At 46.4% G+C, this 21,485-nt stretch overlaps 1 protein-coding gene across 2 annotated transcripts; it reads left to right on the top strand.

The window, feature by feature from the left end:
- The first annotated feature begins 334 nt into the window (after positions 1-334).
- VASH1 (vasohibin 1) lies at positions 335-21,485 on the top strand. Of its 2 annotated transcripts, XR_004540105.1 has the most exons (8): positions 335-624; positions 4,950-5,038; positions 5,283-5,339; positions 5,589-5,663; positions 11,772-12,153; positions 13,811-13,920; positions 16,786-17,106; positions 20,076-21,485. XR_004540105.1 is itself a non-coding variant. In XM_033951670.1 (7 exons), exons 1-7 carry the CDS (start codon positions 436-438, stop codon positions 16,856-16,858), a joined length of 975 nt encoding a protein of 324 aa, XP_033807561.1. In that variant the 5' UTR covers positions 335-435; the 3' UTR covers positions 16,859-21,485. The 2 variants fall into 2 exon arrangements, 1 of the variants encoding a protein (XP_033807561.1); XM_033951670.1 differs by having other exon boundaries at positions 16,786-21,485.

Raw genomic sequence — 21,485 nt, 5'->3', positions numbered from 1 at the left:
GGATTCCACATGGAATGTTGCTGCTCTTTAGGATTCTGCATGGAATGTTGCTACTCTCTGGGATTCCGGAATGTTGCTGCTCCTTGGGTTTTGGCCAGGCACTAGGGACCCGGATTGGCCACCGGGCTTGACGGACCTTCGGTCTGACCCAGTAAGGCTGTCTAGAGATTGTAAGCTCTTTGGAGCCGGGACTGTCTGTGCAGCGCTCTAGAACTCATTCCTGGGAGTAGAAGGGACGGAGGCGGTGGGTAGTCATTTGGGGGGAGCCGCCGCCGCCCTCCCCTCACAAAGCGAAGCGGTTAGGCGCAGGCGCAGAGGCCGAGCAGCGGGGCGCGGCCGCTTCCGACGGTGACGTCAGGGGAGAGCGCGCGTGCGCGGCGGCGGCCCGGCCAGCCGGTCCCGAGCCCCGCCCCCGCCCGGAGAGCAGCAGCGGGCATGAGCGGGGCGGGGGCCGGGGGGCCGGAGGAGGAGCTGCGGGACGGCGGGGTGCCCTTCTTCGTCAACCGCCGGGGGCTCCCCATCGACCCCGGCACCTGGGAGCGGCTCTGGAGACACGTGGCCCAGCTGCACCCCGACGGAGACGGGCTGGTGCGGCGCATCCGGGGAGCCGGCGACCTGCCCAGGGTGAGTGCGCCTGCGCTTCTTGAAACCCTGCTGAGCTAACCGCTGACAGAAGATGGGAATAGGGGGAATGGCATGAAATGAAGAAGATGCGCTGCGCTGAGCTTTCTTAATAGTTACAAAAAGACCATTTGGGGCAAATTCTACAAATGGCTCCAGTGCCGAGGAGTCTCCTCCCACTATGGGCGTGGCTACCTTGCAAGGAGGCCCAAGTCTCTTAAACAGCCATTGGCACCAGTTGGCAGATTGTCTGTCTTTCCCCTTCTCCAAGCTTTTCTTTCCTCCCATCCTCTTTATCGTTTTCATCGCCTTTCTCTGTACTTTTTTTTAGAAGCGGTGACCAAAGTCGTTCCTAGTATTCGAAGGGTGGCGTTATCATGTTTTCCTTTCCGGAGAATTCCTCAATGATGAAAGCCAGATCCTAAGGTAGAGCCTGCCCTCGCTTTACGCTCTTCACGGTAGACGTCATCTGCCATTTGGCCGCCCAGTCTCTTGAGGTCCTCTTGCAGTTGAACAACTTTGTGTCAGTAGCAAATTGAATTCTTCATGAACCCCAAAATTAAACTACACTCTATGCTTCTCAACATTCATTCCTACCAGAACACCTGGCCTTGGTCACAGATAACCCCTGTGCAGAAGGAGTGTGTGGTACAGGTTCGGCACCCTGAGGTTGGGGGTTCAAACCCTGCACTCTTCTTGTGGCCCTGGGCAAGTCACTCGGTCCTCCATAGCCCCGGGCACATTAGAGAGAGATTGTAAAACCGCTTAGATAACTTTGATAGATAAAAACCGAATAAACTTGAAATACACAAACGAAACCCTAAGATGCCAGACTCTACATGCAGCCCAGCACCAGAGAAGCGGAACCATGCAAAATATAGACAGCAGATATAAATTCTCAAAACGGACACATTTCAGTCACTAAACTGAAAATAAAATCATATTCCCTACTTTTGCTGTCTAATCATCTTTTCCCAGGCTCTGGTTGCTCTTCCTTCTGTCTGTGTTTCCATTTGCTGGTTTTCTCTCCTTCAATTTCATCTTTGGCGTTAACTTTGAACATTCAACTTTCTTCCATTTTTCTGCTTTCTTCTCAAAATCTATCTACTCTCCCATGTCTTCCCTTCCCATCTATCCATAAGATGCATTTATTTTAAGAACATAAGCAGTGCCTCCGCTGGGTCAGACCAGAGGTCTATCGTGCCCAGCAGTCTCTTTTCCCCTCCATCCTTGTGCACAATCTCCTCCCTCTCTCTCCCCTTCCCCTCCATCCCTGTGCACCATCTCTTCCCCCCCCCCCACCCCTTTTTGTGGTCTAACTTGTATTTCTCCTCTCCCATGGTCTGGCATCTCTTTTTCCCTCCTCCTCCAGTCTGCGTTTCCCTTCTTTCATCCCTCCGTACCCCACCTCTGGGCTAACTTAAAACAGCTCCAGGGGGCCCCGTGGTCCAGGCATCTCTTCCCCTCCTGTCCATCTCCCTCTCTTCTTCCTTTCAAAGTTGGAATCTTCTTTTTCAGAGGCAATTGTTCTCACGGGCTGTTGGCGCTGTCCCAAGGCTTTCCCTCTGCTACAAACAGGAACTTGCGCCAGGAAGAGGTGCACTTTCTAGCCCTCTGACCTTGGTCTCACGGCCACCCTGGAATCTGCAGCTCCCTACTTTCTAGCCCTCCGACCTCAATTGTGCAGACATCAGGTTGGTTTCAGCATGTCACGTTGGGGAAGTTAGCTACCACTGGTTTGCATCAAATTTCGGTTTTTGGAATTTTGGATAAAGGTTATCCTGTGATTTCTGTGTGATAGAAAATGATTCAAAGTTGTTTGATCATCTGCAAATTTGTTAAGTTCAGGCATTCCCTTTTCCAGATGTTTAATATAAATACATTAAAGGTACTGAAGAGAACCTCCGCTCATGTCTGCGGCTGAGCAACAAAGACTTGACATCTGGATGGCCTGTGGTTGTTCAGAGCTACTATAAGCATATCTTATCTTATCCTCTATAATAAAACCCTAAGAGTGCATGCGCACTTAGGAGGCCGTGATCCCTGCCGCTGTGATATGTGCCTCCATGCTGAATTCCATTTGAGCCACATGGGGTGGCTTGCAGCGAGTGCGACTTGGAGCGCGTGCAGTGAAATCAGCGGTGGTTTGTGTCAGCAACGACTGCGAGATGTCCCATGCTGGTAAGAAGTAGAGGGGAAGAGGGAAAGGGGGCTACTTTGTGGGGGAGGGGTGTGCTGGGGGGAAGACAGCAATCATGCTTTGCTCTGGGAGGGGGGGAATAGAAGGGGGCCATGAGAGACAGGCAGGCATGGCGCAACAGAGAAATACAGGCAGACAGGGGGCCAGGGAGAGACACAGGCAGAAAGAATGACAGACAGGGGCCAGAGAGACAAAGACAGACAGACAGCGTCCAAGGAGAGAAAGACAAAGAAAAACAGAAAGACAGCAGTCAACGAGAGAAAGACAAAGAAAAATAGACAGGCGGCCAAGGAGAGAGAGAAAGAAAAAACAAAAAACAAACCTCAGACAGACAGTGGCCAAGGAGAGGGAAACAAAGAAAAAAGCCAGCCAGCCAGGGGCAGGGAGAGGCACAGAAAGAAAGACAGACAGACATATATTCTAGCACACGTTAATGTAATGGGTTTAAACACTAGTCTTAAATATTGGGAGATGGGGGTTGATGCTGGAGGGGGGAAGAAGACTGGCTGAATGCATTTAGAGAAGGGGTTCAGTTTTCTTTCAACTGCTGTGGGGAAGGAGATAGAAACGGGAAATAATTTCACGGCTATATTGAATGATGAGCAGAGAAATTTGTAGAGAGCGTCATAAATACCTATTGGATTTGGAAGTGATTGTGGATACTAAAGATCTCTCAGATGTACTGCGAGTTCATACCCAACTGCAAACACTGTCCCTATTTCCGCCCTGTCCACATCTGCTACTTTCTCAGGAAAGAGTTCTTCTTGTGACAAATGCTGTTTTCCAACATGATGATGTGTTTGTGGCCATTTTGAATATTCAGCTTGTCTTTCAAGGTCTGTGTTGCTGTCTTGCTTTTCTGGTCAACCTTTCTCCAGACAACATCCGTCCCTCCCAATCTCCTTCCTTTGCAATTATCAGATTAAATTTTAGCTGCTGCTTTGATGCCCAATTTGGCAAGGTCCTGGCCTACATTTCGGGCACTTGCCTTTCCTGAAACTGCAATTCTAAAACCAACATGCACTCGGTGGCTGGTTTTAAGGCCAAGCCTTTGTCCAGTGTTCTTCAACCACCAGGTCCATGGACCAGTGCCGGTCCACAGAAATTTCCTGCCGGTCCACAGGGCCGACATGTGCATCAGGCCCAAAACTGTGTTCTTCAAATGCCAGTCCGCAGTGTTATCGATGCGTTGTTAATAAGATTATATTGTGTGTATATATGAAAAATGAATGGGAAAAATAGTGTTACAATTAGGACTATGGGGGCCGAGTCTGGGGTGGAGGTTGGGTAGAGATGGGCAGGGTCTGGCCCACGACTTAGCCCAGTGTTCTTCAACCGCCGGTCCGCAAAATAATTATTTTATTTCTGTCGGACCATAGGTATAAAAAGGTTGAAGAACACTGCCTTAGTCTCTCCGCTGAGTGCCCCTTTTTACTCCGTGACTGTCTGGGATTTTGGGAGGGAGATATTAAATACCTTTGAAAGAGTCACCCAAGGCTCTATAGTTTGCTATAAATAGCCTACAGCGCGTTAACATCGTATCAATAGTAAATATCAAATGTAAGGATAAAATCAAGGAGGTAAATTTGGTGATAGAGTAAATCCTAGAAATAGTAATGATATGATACAGTGTTTGAAACATAGCTATTAAAACAGTGTAATCAGCATTCCTAAGGGAAATATGATAAATATTAGCAATTGCAAACAATAATCCATAAAGGAGAACATGGAAGACCATTTGTGCAATGTAGACTTGATACCAATGAGGTAAGCGCAATACCAAATGACACCTCTAGGGGGCGATGGCAGGAGCACTGCAGTTTGGATACAGCTATCGAGTCAGTGATGATCCCAAGGTTCCTTCTGAATCTGTGATGATCTAATGGTCCAGCTGACTCTGTGTTCTCTGCCTGGCAAGGGATGAGGTTTGGTTTTGGTCTGTATAAAATGAGCTTTGGAGACCCTCCGCACCATTTCCTACTCTATAGCCAGCACTCTCGCATCAGTGTTGTTGTTCCCCCTCCCCGATGAGCTGCCTTGTTTGTGTCTGTGAGACATTGTTTATTGGTCTTGTGCAAATTTTGGGAAGGGGAAAAGGAGTGACACGCTGCTCTTTTGCTTGTTTCAGATTCCTGTACCAAATGTGCCTACGTTTTCACCCACAAGCCCTGTTCCCGAGCGTTTGGAAGCCATACAGATGTACATCAGGGACCTGCAGTATCCTCAGTCCTGTCTTGTTTCAGAGAGGGAACGGCCATGGAGGCCCCGGGGGACCTCCCACAGTCTCCTGCGCTCTCTTAGAGAGGCGACTGATTTCCCCCATACCTCAGGGCTCTCGCACTCCCAGGGAGCAGCAGCTGCCTCCCACCAGGGTCTCCTGCTGTCTGGCAGAGGCATCTGATGCCCCAAAGGTTCTTTATGAGCTCTTCGATGCTTTTAATCCTTAACATCCAACCCACAGGTACAATCATACTGGGACACAATTCTTTGAAATTAAGAAAAGCCGACCTCTGACTGGGTAAGTACTGGGTGATCTCTGTCTTCCTTTTGTATTCTTCGGAAGACTAACCCCATTCTCCAACACGTACCCTCCCTCCCTGCTTTCCCCTTCCCCTCTGTCTGTGATTCTTCTTCTACTTGTGGCGGGAGGTGGGGTGTGATCTTCGTGCTCTCCTTTCCATGATACCGTTAGGTAGATTTTCAGCCCTCCCTTCCATCTGGAAGCAGAGACTTTCTCTCCTTTGTTTGCATCTCTTTTCTGTCGCAGGCTGATGGACGTAGCGAAGGAGATGATCAAGGAGGCGTTGCCCATTAAATGTTTGGAGGCTGTGATTCTGGGAATGTATCCTTCTGTTATCTCTCAAAATGGCTGTGTCCTGGGCACTGTTCCCTCTGTGCTGAATGAGAGTCCTCCGGCTGCATTGCTGCCAGTAGGGGCAGTACTTCAATATTGTGTTTTCGATCACTGGGGATAGGCAGGTTCTAGAGATTGACACGGTGGCTGTTACCTGTGGCTAGCCGTGGGTAACCCACCGAAATGGTGTGAGAAAAAGTCATGGTCGCCGTGGGTAAGGAGACAAGGCCATTCACTGCCCTGTGGAGTGGTGAATGGCCTTGTCTCTGCAGTTATGGGAGGGAACATGCGCAATCACTGATTGGGCATCTTCCTTCCTTTCTCCCTTCCTTCCCCTCACCTTGCTGTGGCAATTTTCTGTTTTTTTTCTGTCTTCCAGCTGCCCGATCCAGCTTTCGTCTGGTCGCGTGTGGCTGCTGAAACTTCTCCTCTGACGCAACTTCCTGTTTCCGGTTGCGTCGGGGGAGAGGTTTCTGCGGCCGGCTCGGGCAGCTGGGAGAAGAGGAGCAGAGGGTTGCCACTGTAAGGTGAGGAAGGGAGGGAGTGTTCAGTGTTTCCAGTTGTTGGGGGAGAGGTTTTGGCGGCCGCACGTGAATTGATGGGGGCGGCTCGGGCACCTGGGAGATGAGGAGGAGCGGAGGGTTGCCGCAGTAAGGTGAGGGGAAGGAAGGGAGTGTTCAGTAGTGAGCTGCTACACTCTGTCTATGGGAGAGGAAAGAGATTTCGTTTCAGAGCATGTCAGATACTAACACCAAGATGTTTTTATTTTAATGGATGATGTTAAGATTCAGGGTGATTACGAGGGAGGGAGGGAGGCTGCTGGACTGGGCATGTTGAGGGAAGTGGAGAGAGGTGGGGGGGTGAGAGGAAGAGAGAGTGGGGAGAAGATGCTGAAGGGAAATGGGGATGAGAAGTGGAGAGAAGATGGTGGCGAGAGATGCCAGCCTATGGGGGAGTGGAGAGAAGATGGGTGCCAGACCAATGGAGGGGTGGGGAGGGAGAGATGGAAGAGAGAAGCACAGTAACAGAGCATATGGAAGAGATGAAGAAAGCAGAAACCAGGTGACAAAGAGGTAGAAAAAAATTTCTATTTCTTTTTTGCTTTAGGATAAATAGTATATTAGTTGTGTTGATAAACATTTATAAACAAAGCCCTGCCAGCTGAACATCTCTTTCTCTAGTTCAGCAGCCAGAACTTTGATTTATAAAGTGACAATTGTACAGAATATTGTTTCTTTATATACGTTAATAAAATAAGTTCAGTATAAAACTATTCGAGGTTTGTGTGGATGGAATCAGATGGTTTGCGGGGACGGGGACAAATTTTTTCCTCGTGTCATTCTCTAGCAGGTTCCCAGAACTTGACTGTCCTTTGCTATTGAAAATGTGATAGTGAAACAGCGCCACCTGCTGGAAGGACTGCAGCTCAGCTTAGAGGAAAGAATGGTCCTGGGAGGTATTCAGTGTTGTGGATGGCTGGGACCAGGCTAATGCTGGCACCATGGTAGGAATGGGGTTTTAAGCAGGCAAGGGGGCAATAGAAATGTGCTTTAGTTTTAAAATACATTTTGGGTGAAATTTCTGTCTGTCTGTGGTGCGGGGGGGGGGGGGGGGTGGAGGGATTCTAGGTAGGGTGAACTTATATCCTGATCAAACATCGACCCCCCTCACGTTCAGCCCAAGATGTTCATGGATGAAATGGCGTGGGGCCTGTGAGCTTTGCCACTAAAGCCTCACCCGCTCAGCTTACACGGTTTACCATGGAAACAGAAATCCAGTGCAGACATAAGACAGGCCACCTTGAAATGAGACGAGAAACCCAACAAAGTATCCGTTCCATTGTGAAACTTTGCCACAGGTTCAGTGGAAACTTTGTTACCTTAGAGACTGATTTGAACTGTCAAAAGAAAGAAAAGAACTTAATATAAACTTTATAATCCGTGAAAAGCTATTTTAAGGATAATCCTTAAGTTCCGAGGCTCAGTAAATTTTAAAGAGTAAAAATAGTAAAGGTATTTTTTTATTAGCAAATTAGCAAATATGAATTAAATACAGCTCAATCAAAAAATTTCAAGAATCTCCTACAAGCAATTAACAAAAACAATCACAAAGAAAGATGCAATGCATTAAAAAAATTCAGCTGATTATTTCATTTAAATTTCTTTATATAAACAAAGAGAACACAAGGGAGAAGAACCAACCGATTCTGCAGTGAAGGATACTTGAGCAAAACAAGGTTAAAAACCACATTTTTCTCTACAGGCTACATTTTCTTGGCGGTTTCAACTGACTTCTGGGTTTTTTTTCGGGACCCCTGATGAAGGTGTGTTCTCCGAAACACAGACCGTGGTGTTGTTTTTAACCACTTTTGATACTATAAACTTAGCCGACATCATTGTACGGGTTTCTGCGGTTTTCCTTTGTTTTGCTTTTATATAAACAAAAACCATCCCCCCACCCTCATTCTTTTCCAAAAATCTCTGACCTGCAAGTTGAGAAAAAGCATCCAGAGGTGCCCAGACCTTAAAAATGCTTGCACCCTCCTCTTCCGTGTAGCAATCTTTTCATACTGGAGAAGAGTTTTCAATCGCGTAGAGTTTTCTATTTGGATCAGTCCATTCCCATATTTGACCACTTTAGGTTTTAGGATTTGATCCACGATTTTGCATTAGGACTTTCAGGGACCCCTGAGGAAGACAGACCGTGTTGGGTCCTTAGTCCCCATTTTTTGAGGTCCTTGACACTTTGTCATGTGTATTTTTAATAACGACCTGCCTCTTGGACATTGTCGTCTCCACAGTGTTTTTGTCTTGATTGACCTTCGGGTCTGTGGAGTATTAAGGGTCCATTTTTGTTTGTTGTCCGTACTTCCTTCCAAGACATACATCATTCCACCAAACATGTACTGACGGTTCAATATTATCCTTCTACCCAGTCAAAATGACAAATAGCCAATCCCATGAGTACATCAAACAGTTTAGGCTTACGCATCAGATTGGTCAAAATTGCAGACCTCGGGTATCACAAGTTTATATGTAAGTTCAACCTGAATTCCACAAACTTCCGTAACTCTCCTCCAAACCAATTCCCAATATTCCCGCACATTAGGACAGGTAAACAACATTTGATGAACACTTCCCATAGCCAATTTGCATGACCAACACTGACTTGAAATAGTGTCAGATAATTTTTAAACCTTTAAAGGTGTCCATAGCGCTCGCTGTGCATCATAAAATAAAGACTCGACCCAGGTAGCTGAAGATTTGTCCCCAAAGTCCTGCTCCCGTAGTGCCCAACAAACATAGGCATCCTATACACTGAGGAAGCTCTTTTGGGCATTCTTGCAAGCCCCGTGCAAAAGTTTCTCAAACCTGTATCTCCACTCAAAGTGGAGTATATTAACCAGCTCAAAACCAGAAAACTAACCACCTGAAACTGTGCTCCGGTCCTAAACCAAACTCCCTCTCAAGAATTGCTTTGCCTCTTGTCGATTCCTGAACCAGATCTTGATTTCATCAAGGAATTTTGTATCTCCCTAGCATGTCCTGATGTTACATTTACCCAGTCAACATCGGGGTAGTTGAAATCGCCTATTATTATTGTGTTACCCAGTTTGTTAGCCTCCCTAATTTCTGATAACATTTCAGCATCTGTCCATTCATCCCGGTCAGGCGGACGGTAGGACACTCCTTTCCCTCTTACGCACGGAATTTCTACCCATAGGGATTCCAAGGTGTGTTTCTGTTCGATTCAAGGTCCTCCTTAACATATAACGCTAAGCCTACACCGTTGATATACCCTATCATTACAATGTACCCCGATATGACAGTGTCCCATTGGTTATCTTCCTTCCACCAAGTCTTAGAGATGCCTATTATATCTCTCTTTTCATTTAGTGCAATATATTCCAACTCCTGGCATTTGCATACAGACATTTCAAACAGGATTTGTCATATCTTTTTACAGTGTGCGAGAAGATGGTGTGGACATACCTATGTAGAAAACTGAAACCAAATCCATGTTTCCTTATTCTACTAGACTAGTCCAGACAAGTGAGCTGTGTCCCGTTCCTATCAGCTGATGAATGCAGAGCAAACTGAGACTTCAGCAAGGTTATCATCCGTATGTAGACTGGTGCAGTCCCAGAGCTAGTCAATACTCTGCAGAAGCTTGCCCCTCCCAGCCAGCTCTGCTACCATACATTAGCTTGACCGGGGCAGGTTGCTCACTTGTGGGCCTTCCTGACACTGCACATGGTCAGTGGGTTTTGCAATCCTTTGGCCATTTCTGCCCTTTTGTGGTTCAGGTGTCACAAGCCGTGTCTGGGTGGTTGCTTTAGGGGGCAGGGAAATATTCCCTTAGTCTGTTTTGCAGGATCCCTTCCTTTTTAACTTGCACACTAGAGGGTGCCTTTATGGGTATGCAAGTTAGATTTCGTCTACAGTTGTGTGAGATCATGTTGTACCTCCGAGCGTTTTGAAGGTAGTTGACTCTCTTTCAGATGTCTCACCAGGACAGTGTCAAAGGCTTGGCCTGAGAGGGTTATAGGCCATCCCAGTCTCTTGTGATCCTGAGGGTCAGCTGCCCTTTTAGGCTTGGGCATTTTGATTCACAGTTCTTTACCTTCACCCGGGTTGTTATGCTTGGGTTTGTTCCATTTGCCTGGACTGGTCTTGTAGGATAAGGAAGGTAGATTTACCCTCAACAGAAACAATTTGAAGCTGGTTTGCTCTTTCCAGGTCACCCACTCGCTCTCTTTCATGTGGAGCTCCACAAGGGTCCGTCCTCTTACTGTTCCTCTTTAATCTTTAGTCAGTCCCCTGTCTCTCCTTCTGCAATCTTGCAATATCAACTTCTTTTCATAACGTAGACGACCTCACTGATTATTGTCCTGAACCCAGACAAAACCACCAGAGCGCAATCCCCTCCCCTCATTGATACCGAGTCTTTTAATATACTATGACAACTAGTCAGTTCATTTTGTTATTTGGGAGTAGTGCTGGACTCGTCTCTTTCATTTTCTGCACAGATATCCAATGTGGTAAAACGAGGCTTTTTTCCCCCCTCTCCGCAGTGTTATAACAGAAGAATCACTAGTCTGTGCCTTTCTAAAGTCAAATGTAGCAGGTGCAGAATTACCCCAAATCCCCATTGAAACACTCATAAAACTGTAATACTAGACGCTACTACACTGGCTGTCCGTTCGAGACCGTATCCAGTTCAGAATCCTGCAAGGTATTAAACTCGGCAGCTATGATTATCCCTCATTCGCCAACTTGTACACTCCGTTCCCTGATGGATAATTGATTTTCACTCCTCAACCTTCCAAAACGAGACACTCGGCATGTTTTGCAATTTATTCATTTAGTCTTAATATACCGCACATCACAGAGCATTTGTGCGGTTTATATAAACATTAATTAATAATAAGAATGAGAAGGTGGAGACAGAAATACAGGAGAAGAGAGGAACGAGAATAATCACTAGGAGAGGAAGAGAAACAGTAGAGTCAGTCTATTTATCTAGGCGGGGAACAGAATAACATACTGAAAACAAATACAAATCAGCAAGACAGAGACAGTATAAAAAAGACCAGAGCAACGTTTTCACCCCTTTTCTGAAATGCAAGAGCATCTTAGATTGGCACAAAGGCAGGGCATTACCCAGCATTGGACCCTGCCCTCATTTACCAAATTCTGTTCTGCCCTAAAATCTCATCATTTTGAACAAGAATCTGTTCCTTAAATGTATATGTTTGTTGTACGACTCTGTGTCTGTCCTGTTTTTAATGGACATGAATTTAAATTGTAAAGTGCCTTGATTTACGCTGCAACAAAGATGGTTTATCAATGGTTGGAGTGGTTTTAAGGAACAGGGTCACTGGTCTCCTGTGGAATAATTGCTTCACTGAGTTTATCTCAAATGCATTTTCTTACACTGATGTAACTTCAAATATTTCCTGATAAATTTGTCTGTATCTTATTATTCTGATGTAATTTTGGAAGCTTTTGTACTATCGCTGACTGTATAAGTCTCTTCCTTTGTAAACCGCATCGAACTGCTTGTGGTATTATTCCTGAATTACAAGTACCTCAGTTACCTCACCAACGGCATCCCTGGGATCGAGCGCTTCCCTATCAGCTTCAAGACTCACTTCTCAGGAAACTTCTTTCGCCACATCGTGCTGGGCGTGCATTGCGGGGGCCGCTTCGGAGCTCTGGGCATCAGCCGACGTGAAGACCTTATGTATAAACCAGCAGCTTTCCGCACACTGAGTGAACTGATCTTTGAGTTTGAGACAGCTTACCAGCGTTGCTGGCATGCCTTGAAGAAAGTGAAACTGGGCCAGTATGTGTCGCATGACCCCCACAGTGTGGAGCAGATTGAGTGGAAGCACTCTGTGTTAGACCTGGACAGCCTGGGACGAGAGGATTTCAGGAAGGAGCTGGAGAGATATGCACGGGACATGAGGCTGAAGGTGGGATACGGGGATACTTCCAGGGGTGGTAGGGGATCTCTGACAACAGGTCAGTGCCACTCACTGTAGAACCAATGGCTGAGAGATTTTAAGGACTTATTTCCAAAACCTGTGCAGTCCAATTTTAGTTGCATCATAGAAAAATAAATTTTTCATGTAAATACCTTTAATTTCATGTAAAAACCTTGCATGAGTTATGTTAGAGAAACTGATGCCTTTCATCCTATCCCAGTTTTATCAGACAAATCTAGAAATTGAATCATATAATGTGTTCGATATTTTTAGTATGTTGCAACTAAGATTAACAAAAACAAAAACTGTGGATACAGATGTTCTGGAGATAATTTATTAAACACTAACATATAAAACCATGAAAATTCAATTAAAAAAGTACAATGATAAAAAATACAGTGATAAAAATCCAACCGGACCCTACACGGTCCGTGTTTCGTCGAACACACCTTCCTCAGGGGTCCAATGGTTTGGAAACTCACATATAAAGCTTGTCTGTGGTGTTCTTTGCTCACATATTTAAAGACAATAGACTGTTTTCAGTCCAAATCTTTATATGTGAGCTTGCAAACCATTGGACTCCTGAGGAAGGCGTGTTCGCCGAAACACGGACCGTTTAGGGTCCGATTGGATTTTTATCATAGCATTTTTTATCATTGTACTTTTTTAATTGAATTTTCATGGTTTTATATGTCAGTATTTAATAAATTATCTCCAGAACATCTGTATCCACAGTTTTTGTTTTCACTCTGGATCATCGGGTCTCCCCATTTTTCTTTGTTGTGCTGCAACTAACATTAAAACTGCAAACCCTTTTTTTGTTGCCTGTTAACCAAATAAGTGTCCGAATTGGGATTCCACATTATTGGCTGTTGCCTGGTTATGTTACGGTCATAGAACGTATAAGACTTAAGTGGGTTTGGAATTAACATCCACCTGGACTTAGCCAGTTTTGGAAACAAATCTCATTTCAACTTGGCTACAGGCCAATTACAGTTTTCATCTCAACCATTAATAACGCTGGTATACAGTGGTGGACTGACCGTTGGCAGTGCCTGAGGGCCCAAAGCAACGGGGAGTCTAGTGCCCCCCCTTCTTCCACGATCCAGCATAAGCCGTGTCTTCCTGGAGGTGCCCAGCAGTAGGAGCAATTCAGAGATGCTGCCGGCGGCCTCTCCTTGCATAAACCAGAAGCTGTGGGCACCTCATGCAAGACGCTGTTTAAGGTAGACCAGGGGTGGAGGGAGTGAAAGAGGAAAAGATGATTGTGGGAGGGGTGAAGAAAGTTAGTAATTTTGCACTTGGAGGTTGAAGGGGGAGCAAAGAGAATGAAATGATGGAGCGGGGTACTACAGGTGAGGGAAGAAAGAAAGAGAGAAACCTTATTGCCTAGGGATATGGGGGCTTCCAAGAGCATTGGGGGGGGGGGGGCGGAGCATCATTGCTCGGATGCCCAGATCCCTCTCAGTCCGTTCCTCCTGCTGGTAGAGAACATCCTTTGTCCGTATGAAGCTATAGTTTTATCTTTTGACTGATTCTCCTTTAGCCGGTCATGAGGAATTCCCGGTTCTAGGGTGACGTCACTAATGCATCACAGCGCCACAATGATTGGCCCAATCTAATAACAAGCACTTTCTTCCTTCAGATTAGCAAAGGGCCCCCCTCCCCCAACAAGGATCGCAAGAAGGAGATGTCGTCCTCCCCCCAGCGGAGCCAGTCCAGTCCTCAGCGCAGCAACAGCCGTGGCGAGAGGCGGTAAGAGTCTTTAACTGTTTCAGAATACCCTCCCCCCCTTGCCTGGTCCTTCCCTCATCATTGACTCAGGACAGTTCTTGCCCTGTGATAAATTACCCTCCCCACGTGTCATATTATCACAGATCAGTTCACCGTATTTTTCTTCTTAGCTTTGTATACAATTTATGTTCTTGAAATCTCTTGCTGGCAGGCGTCAGTGGTCAGCTCTTACTGCCGCACAGGTTTGAGTTTTGATAATGGCTTAATTTAAGGGGCAAAAACTTGTCGTGGCTCGTCCCAGGCTGTCCAACTCATGGTTGGATATTTTCACACACCCCAATAATTTGGATCAGGGGCCGTGGAACACCTTTTTCTTTTTTTGGGGGGGACTACAATCTCCACCCCCCATCAAAGCATCCAGCATCCTTCCTTACTCTGAACATCTCTTCCCAATATGGCACTCGGTATTTCTTTCCTCCCACCTCCCATGGTCTCCACCATTTCTCCCCCTCTCAGCCCCCCCCTGAAAGGTTAGTGTCTCACCTCCCTTCCCTGGAGCAGCAGTACACCAAAAGCATCGAGACCAGCAGGCAAGGGGCTGGCCTAAGACCTGACACTTCTGCCCCCTCCAGAGGGGGGCATTCATTGAGGCTCAAGGCCTGGCACTTTTGGGAGTATTGAAGCCCTGGGGGGGGTGGAGGACAGAAGAAGAATTCCCCCCCTCTCCTCTTGTTTTTATGTAGGTTACATCTTATCATTTACAAGTATGTTAATTGTTAAACGCTTAGAATTTATGATTAGCGTTGAATCAAATTTGAATAAACTTGAAACTTGTTCCTTCTGAGGACTGAGTTAATGTGACACTACAGCGAGCATTTCTTACACATGCACAGATACAATGCATAAACACCGAGGCTGGAAAGAATTCCATGAGCCAAGCTGTGTCTGAATTTTACTCGGCTACAGCACAGCGTAAAGGGAACACTTCTCCCCCTGTACAGGAACCACTCTTAAAAAAAAAATAAAAGGAGGACAATTGGGGCACTTCTGATGGAGCAACACCAAAAGCAACTTTATAATATAAGCATCCCAACTTGAAAATCCCCCGGGCCTCCACTGGGAGCCAATGCAGCTCATGATAATAAGGAGTGACATGATCGTACTTCCTCATCCTCTTAGAAGTATTTGTAGGACAAAGAGGCTATGTCGTCTCATGCAGGGCTCCTTCAGAATCTTCTCCCTGCTGATTCAACTTTTTGAAATGTATTTTTCTTCCTCTTTCCTATCATCCAGTCTTGAATTTCCCTTTTTTCTTTTACTATGTCTCACACTGGCTTTCCTATTTCACTTCCTCTTATTGCCCAGCCTCTCACTAACTCTGTTTTCTTTCTCCCTCCCCCCGCCAACTGGTGTGGGCCCTCTCCCTGCCCAACATTTGTCACAATCTCCCCCTTTTATCTAGAGTTTGCCTCCTCTCCCCTCCTACAGCCAGTGTCTACCTCTTTCACCTGACACCCCAAGATAAAAGCCATTTGGAGGGCCTTTCCATTCATCGGCACGACTGACAATCTTCTGACCAAGGCAGAGCCGGCAGTCGTGAGGGTGAAGGGGGTAGTCCCATGATGGCTTTTGTCGCTGCTGAAACAGCAGCGGGGTAAGAGTGGGAAGATCATGATATGCCTGGGATTTTTGGGGGTGCCATGGCACCTGTGGCTTCTACCCCCCTTGTTGGATACATTTTAATTACTCACCTTTCTCAATTCCAAGCTCAAGATGAGTTACAATTCAGATCCTGTAATGTCACTGTCCAATTCATGACACACACAAGACTCTGGAGAGTGAAGCGATAGCCAGGATCACAAGGTGCGTTAGTGGAATAAGCAGAATTTAAACTAGAAAATTGCACAGGGACAGAAATTCCACCCATCCCCAATAGAATCTAACCCATACTAGGGTTACCAGAAGTCCGGAAGAATCCTGGACATGTCCTCTTTTTAGAGGACTGTCCAGGCTCCCGGCGTTTGTCTGGGTTTTGGAAAACCTCTACAATTGCGTCCGCATCTGGAGTGCCTCTGTGCATGCATCCGCGCATGCTTCAGGCCCACCAGATGTGTCCGGAGCTCATAGCAAAGAGAGGAGGTTTTCTGGGGGTGGGGCTGGAGGCAGAATGGGGCAGAGTCATGTGTCCAGGGTTTTCTTTTTTTAAATATGGTAACCCTAACCCATACCCACCTGTACCTGCTAACATCAATTGCATCCCGACCCGTACCAACAGGCGTCAACACTGTTTACTTGCTGACAGCCCTGTTTCTTCCCAAGAGCCTCCCGTGGTTTTTTAGATGGTCTTCACTATTCTACCAATAGTGTTCCAAGCCTCTCTCCTTATATTCCAAGCCTCATTCTGGTGCTCCAGCTGCCTCTCTGTGCATTCCAAGCCTCAGTCTGGAGTCACCAGAGATCTTGACTACATTTCCACGGGAATACATCTTCTGTCGTCACCGTGGGAATCTCATAGCAACTTAAGAACATAAGAATAGCCTTACTGGGTCAGACCAGTGGTCCATGAAGCCTAAGTAGCCCGTTCTCACAATGGCCAATCCAGGTCTCTAGTACCTGGCCAAAACCCAAGGTGTAGCAATATTCCATGCTACCGAAACAGGGCAAGCAATGAAAATGAAAAATCCTGCGGTCCCCATTACCGTGTAGCTCTCTAATTTAAATCCTGGCTTCCTGCTCTAAGATCTTGACTCTTCCTCCACTTCAGTAACCTCATGAACCTTGAGACCTTACAGCATACTTAATGTGTGACCTATGCCTTCGGTTGCAGCTGCACTAGGATTAGGCTTTCACTCTTGACAGTGCTCATTCTCTCTTTTCTTTCTGCAGCCCATCAGGTGACAAGAAGTCTACAGAAGTCAAAAGTGTGTCGGACCTGAATTCTTACCAGATCCGAGTGTGAAAAGTAGACCAGCCTTAACATACCCAGAGGCATCGGTAGAAGGGCAGGCACTGGCATCCTCCAGACACTGGAGAGAGGGAGGACGGTGGCTGTTAACAGGCTTGGAAGAATTTCCTGCTCTTCTACCACTTTCTAGAGCAAATCATAAAACTGGAAGGGAGTGGGAAAAGTCAGGGTCTGATTGCGCACGGAGTTGTTGGCGTATCCAGGCCTGAAGTCCAGGAGGATCTGGAAGAAGTTTAGAAAAGGTTCTAATAGGATTAAGTGGGAATGGTTGTATAGAACAGAAAAAAAGGGTCTGTGGGCCCTCTGGTGGCAAACAGCTTTTCCCAGGTCGTTGCCTTTGATTGCGACTCCTACCTGAGAGGTGGCAGGTCATAGAATGGGGCCCTGTTCTCAGGGTATAGAGGGGAGCTTTAACCTGAGCCCTCTCTAGTCCCAGAATTGGTTTTAGCCTGCTGTCTGCTCTCTTTCCTTTCAAGATCCAAGTGTGTGGCTAGCTCAGACAAAGCTTTGGCCCACTTCTCCCAGAGCTCTGTGCTAGGTGTGTTTTTCTCTTGAAATACTGGGTCATATTTACACACCTGTCTCTACACACCCACTAATTTGTGCATTTCAGTAATCGTCGGTGCCGGCAGAGCTCCTTCAGCAGCAGCAAGTCCCTGGGTCCCATCAGCTATGGCTGCAGCGAAGGGAAGGAACGGGGCAGAAGGAGTGGAGGAAAACAGGGGGTGGGGTAGGAGCTCTGCACCGAGAGGAGCACCTCATGTATCACCCAACATGAGCTCCACATGCCTTGCACTGCAGACACGACACAATCACACCCCTATCCCTTGCACACACTACTATAACCCCTCAGCAACACCTTTGTCCTCAAAGCCCCAAATTTCACAGACTTCCACCTCCACATATAACAAAACCCATGGTCACCCTGTCATTCACTCATAATCCCCGTATACTGAAGGTTAGCTCCCACAACATTTGCTAGCCTCCCCTTCCGCTGAAAATCAGTGCACACAACACTCCTAACTTCCTATCCACTTACTAGTTTACACAATCCACCCAACAACAACGCCCATCAGCCAAATGATTGTGTATCTGTTTTAGAACAGGAGTTCTCAACTCAGTCCTAGGGATGTAGCAATAGGAGAAAGCTTGGGCAGCTGAGTCTTGGTTTGAGAGGGGGAGAAGATTAGGATGCCAGAGCTTGTGGAGAAGAGGGGAGAGAAAGAAATGGTAGGATACAATTGAGGGTTTGACGTGGGAGTCTTTCTGCCGGGTAATTAAACTGATTGAGCTGTTGGCCATCGCTGACTCGGTTGCTTAGGGCTATGTTGAATGATGGAATTAGGGGTTAGCTAACTGACTTGATGAAATGTTGCATGATGGAGTAGGGTCTGGTGAGACAGGATTATGGGATGGCATGGGAGCAGATGCAGTCTGAATAATGGGTTAGATTTAGCAGATGAAGCAGTTGGGCTAGGTAAAAGGTAAAGGGTCTGGATTTTGGAAAAATGTAGTACTCGGTGTGATTTAGTCGGATGGGTTATGGGAGTGAGCAAAGCAGCAGCTGACGGCAAATAAAGCAGCAGTTGGCCATTCCAGTCTGCCCAGTTGATTTCTCTTTTGGGTTTCTTTATAAAGAAAAAAGTGTGACTTTTGTCCAACAATTCAGTCACACCTACGACTTTACAAAAAACAGTATCATGTGCAAGACCAAAAACCCCCCAACCTGCATAAGCTTAGTGCAGAATACATTTCTGCTCCAGAGCTAAATCTGGTACATTTTGATATTTCATGTGGTCAATGTGTAGAACAGATTGCCGTCTGAGCTCCACACAGGCCCAGAATGGACCAGTGATCCCCGTCTGCTGCTTATAGGTCATTTCAGCCCTTGTCACTTTCATATTGGCTTCAGCCCTCATCCATGTTAAAATCTAGCCTTGCCACATTCATCCTGTGAAGGTCACTCAAGCCTGACTTTGTAGTTGCTGCTGGGTTGGGGTTTTTTTTTTTTGGGGGGGGGGGAGGGGCGGGTGTTCTTCCAGTGAAGGTGGCAGTTGATGGGGGTCTGGTTACATATGGTGTAGTGTGATTGTCGGCTGGCTGGCTACAAAATTGTACATGGGATTCAGGTATCTGCAGTGTGTGATGTGTTGGCTCTGGGTAGTTTTTGATGTCTAGTATCAAGTTAGCTGGTGATGTGATAGATGTAGATGTTTGTGGTCAGCAAAGTTGCCCTGTGACATACTTACCCCTGTATTTTGGAGCCCCATCCACATCTCTTCCTCGCCCTCCCTCCCTTGCTCTCCGTAATGGGAAATGGTGCTCCTCTTCTTTAGCTCTCAGGCTGCCTGAGGAGGCGATACTTCCCGTTCCGAAGTCATGCACACGCACATACACAAAAATAAATGGAATGGGTGACGGTAATGATGTTTTCAGAGCCTGGTGCTTCCCATAGAAATCCTCCTTTGCAAATTTCTCTCAGCTCTCTCTGTGTGCTAAGAGATTGTGTGACGAGCAGTCTCTCACCCACAGACTTACTTTTAAGAAATCACAGCAGGCCTGTGGTTCATGGACTTTTCAAAGGCCTTGACCACCCTTTGGAAGAATCCTCATTTGTGAACCAGACCTTGTTCCTACCACCCTCCCTGTTCCTCCTCACACTTCTGCCTTTGCCTCTGCCAGATGCGTTTCAAACAGGGTCTGATGGAACATCATGTTCTTGTATATATTTTTAAAAATTCTGAAACCTTTAGCTGTGTCCCCTGGGTGGGTGTTTTGCTGCCTGAATGTGTATTCCCCATGTAACTGTGCTTCTGTTAGTACTGAGTAAGAATGTAACTTCCATTCTGCTAAAACAGGTGAACTGGTGTATTAAAATTAGCTGCATCGGGATGTGAGCAGCAGCCCCGGGGTGCTATGGGGCTGAGAAGGGAGCATGTCCTAGCCTGCTGGAGCCCTCTGTGGCCTTGTGCTGCAAGGGACATGAGCTGTTCACAGGTGTCCGCAGCCAAGACAGAAATGTCCATGGCAGATCACATACACAGGGCCCATCTGCTCATGGCATGACCTTCACTACTGTCCTCCCATTCCTGGATCAGAGACTTACCCGGTGCAGGGCTCTGTATGTTGCTGAGCAGAAGACAGATGAGGATCACTCACCCACAAGTCTGCTGCTCTAAAACTGTATTTCACTTTTGCATGTTTGTTTTAGGAATTTCAAACCTGAAAACCTTGAAATTGGTACATTTCAGGAGCACTCTTCTTTCCATTAATCAGCATTCCTGGCCTGAATGACTGTCTATGACCATCTCTCCAAACCGTGTGACCACTGGACCTATATTCAGTCATTACCAGGCATGCATCCTTGTTCATGTCCCCTCCAGCCATAGGCATACCCAATAGGCTGTATGTGGATTTTTGGAATGGGGGGGGGGGTCCCCCTGCTTTCATTTTCTACGTTCTTCAAAGATAATCTGGCTGTAGCATCTATGTCTGCTCCAATTAAAGCAAAACGTGAATGACCTCGTAGCTGGAGTGAGCCTTGATGGTGAGCTTCAGTGGTTAGGAAGTAAAGAGCAGTGCCAGGCCGACTTTTATGCTTTGGGCCCCTTAAGGATCAAGGCTGGAGTGGGCTTCGACAACAACTTCAGTAGATGGAAAGTAGTTTGGGTGCCCCAAAATTGGAAGGGAGAGAGAGAGAATAACAAAGTGGAACTTGGCCAGATGGATGGACCGTGCTGTAGGGCCCTTTGTTACCACTGAGCATGTGAGATCGGCAGATGCAATACTGTCCTGTGCTGAACCCATGATGTAGTCCCCCATTCTTATTTATTTATTTATCGGATGTTAACTCTCAGCTTTTCAGGTCTACAGTATACTCTGTCTCTGGAGGACTTACAAGCCAAAGGCTTGTAGTTATTATCTGAAAAGCCATCTCAAGAACTGCCGTTCATTTGCTGGGTTTATGAGCCTACTGCTGAAAATCAGTGCTAAGATCCCTACTTGCCCTAGGAGTTCAGTGAAATAATAATTATTTTAATTTTAGATACCGCCAGTTTACATAAAAGATAAAGTTATGTCCTGAGCCTGAGTAAATTTTCAAAGCAGCAAATTTAAGCCCACAACTCTCAAAGTTAGAAGCATAAACGTTTTTGAATATTGGTCTAAGTTTTCAGTTTAAAACCAGTGGTTCTTAAACCTGGCCTGGGGGACCCCCCAGGCATTTGGATTTTCAAGATATCTCCAATGAAAACGCATGAGGCCGATTTGCATATAAAAGAGGTAACCGGCCTTGAAATCGGCTTCATGCATATTCATTGGGGATAGCTTGAAAACCCAGGACAGGCAATAGAGAGAGGTAAGTGATAAGATCATGAGGAGCAACAGTGGGCTTGAACCCTAGACCCCAGGAACAAAAAACTGAACTCATTATAAAATGCATTGCCTCATTTTTTGGTTTTATTTCTATTTATTCCCCAGGAACTTGAACTCCTTAGTTATTGAAGGTTTTGTGTTGACATCAGTTCCCTGGCATGACGGACCACAAGCCCTGGGCCTCTGATCTCACAATCAGTATTTGTGCACTACCTTTTCACTCTAGAAATAAACTTTTTTCTTTGTA

Source organism: Geotrypetes seraphini, chromosome 7, assembly GCF_902459505.1.
Source record: "Geotrypetes seraphini chromosome 7, aGeoSer1.1, whole genome shotgun sequence".
NCBI lineage: Eukaryota > Metazoa > Chordata > Amphibia > Gymnophiona > Dermophiidae > Geotrypetes > Geotrypetes seraphini.
Note: the sequence above shows the minus strand (reverse complement) of the source record. Positions and strands in the feature narration are given on the sequence as shown.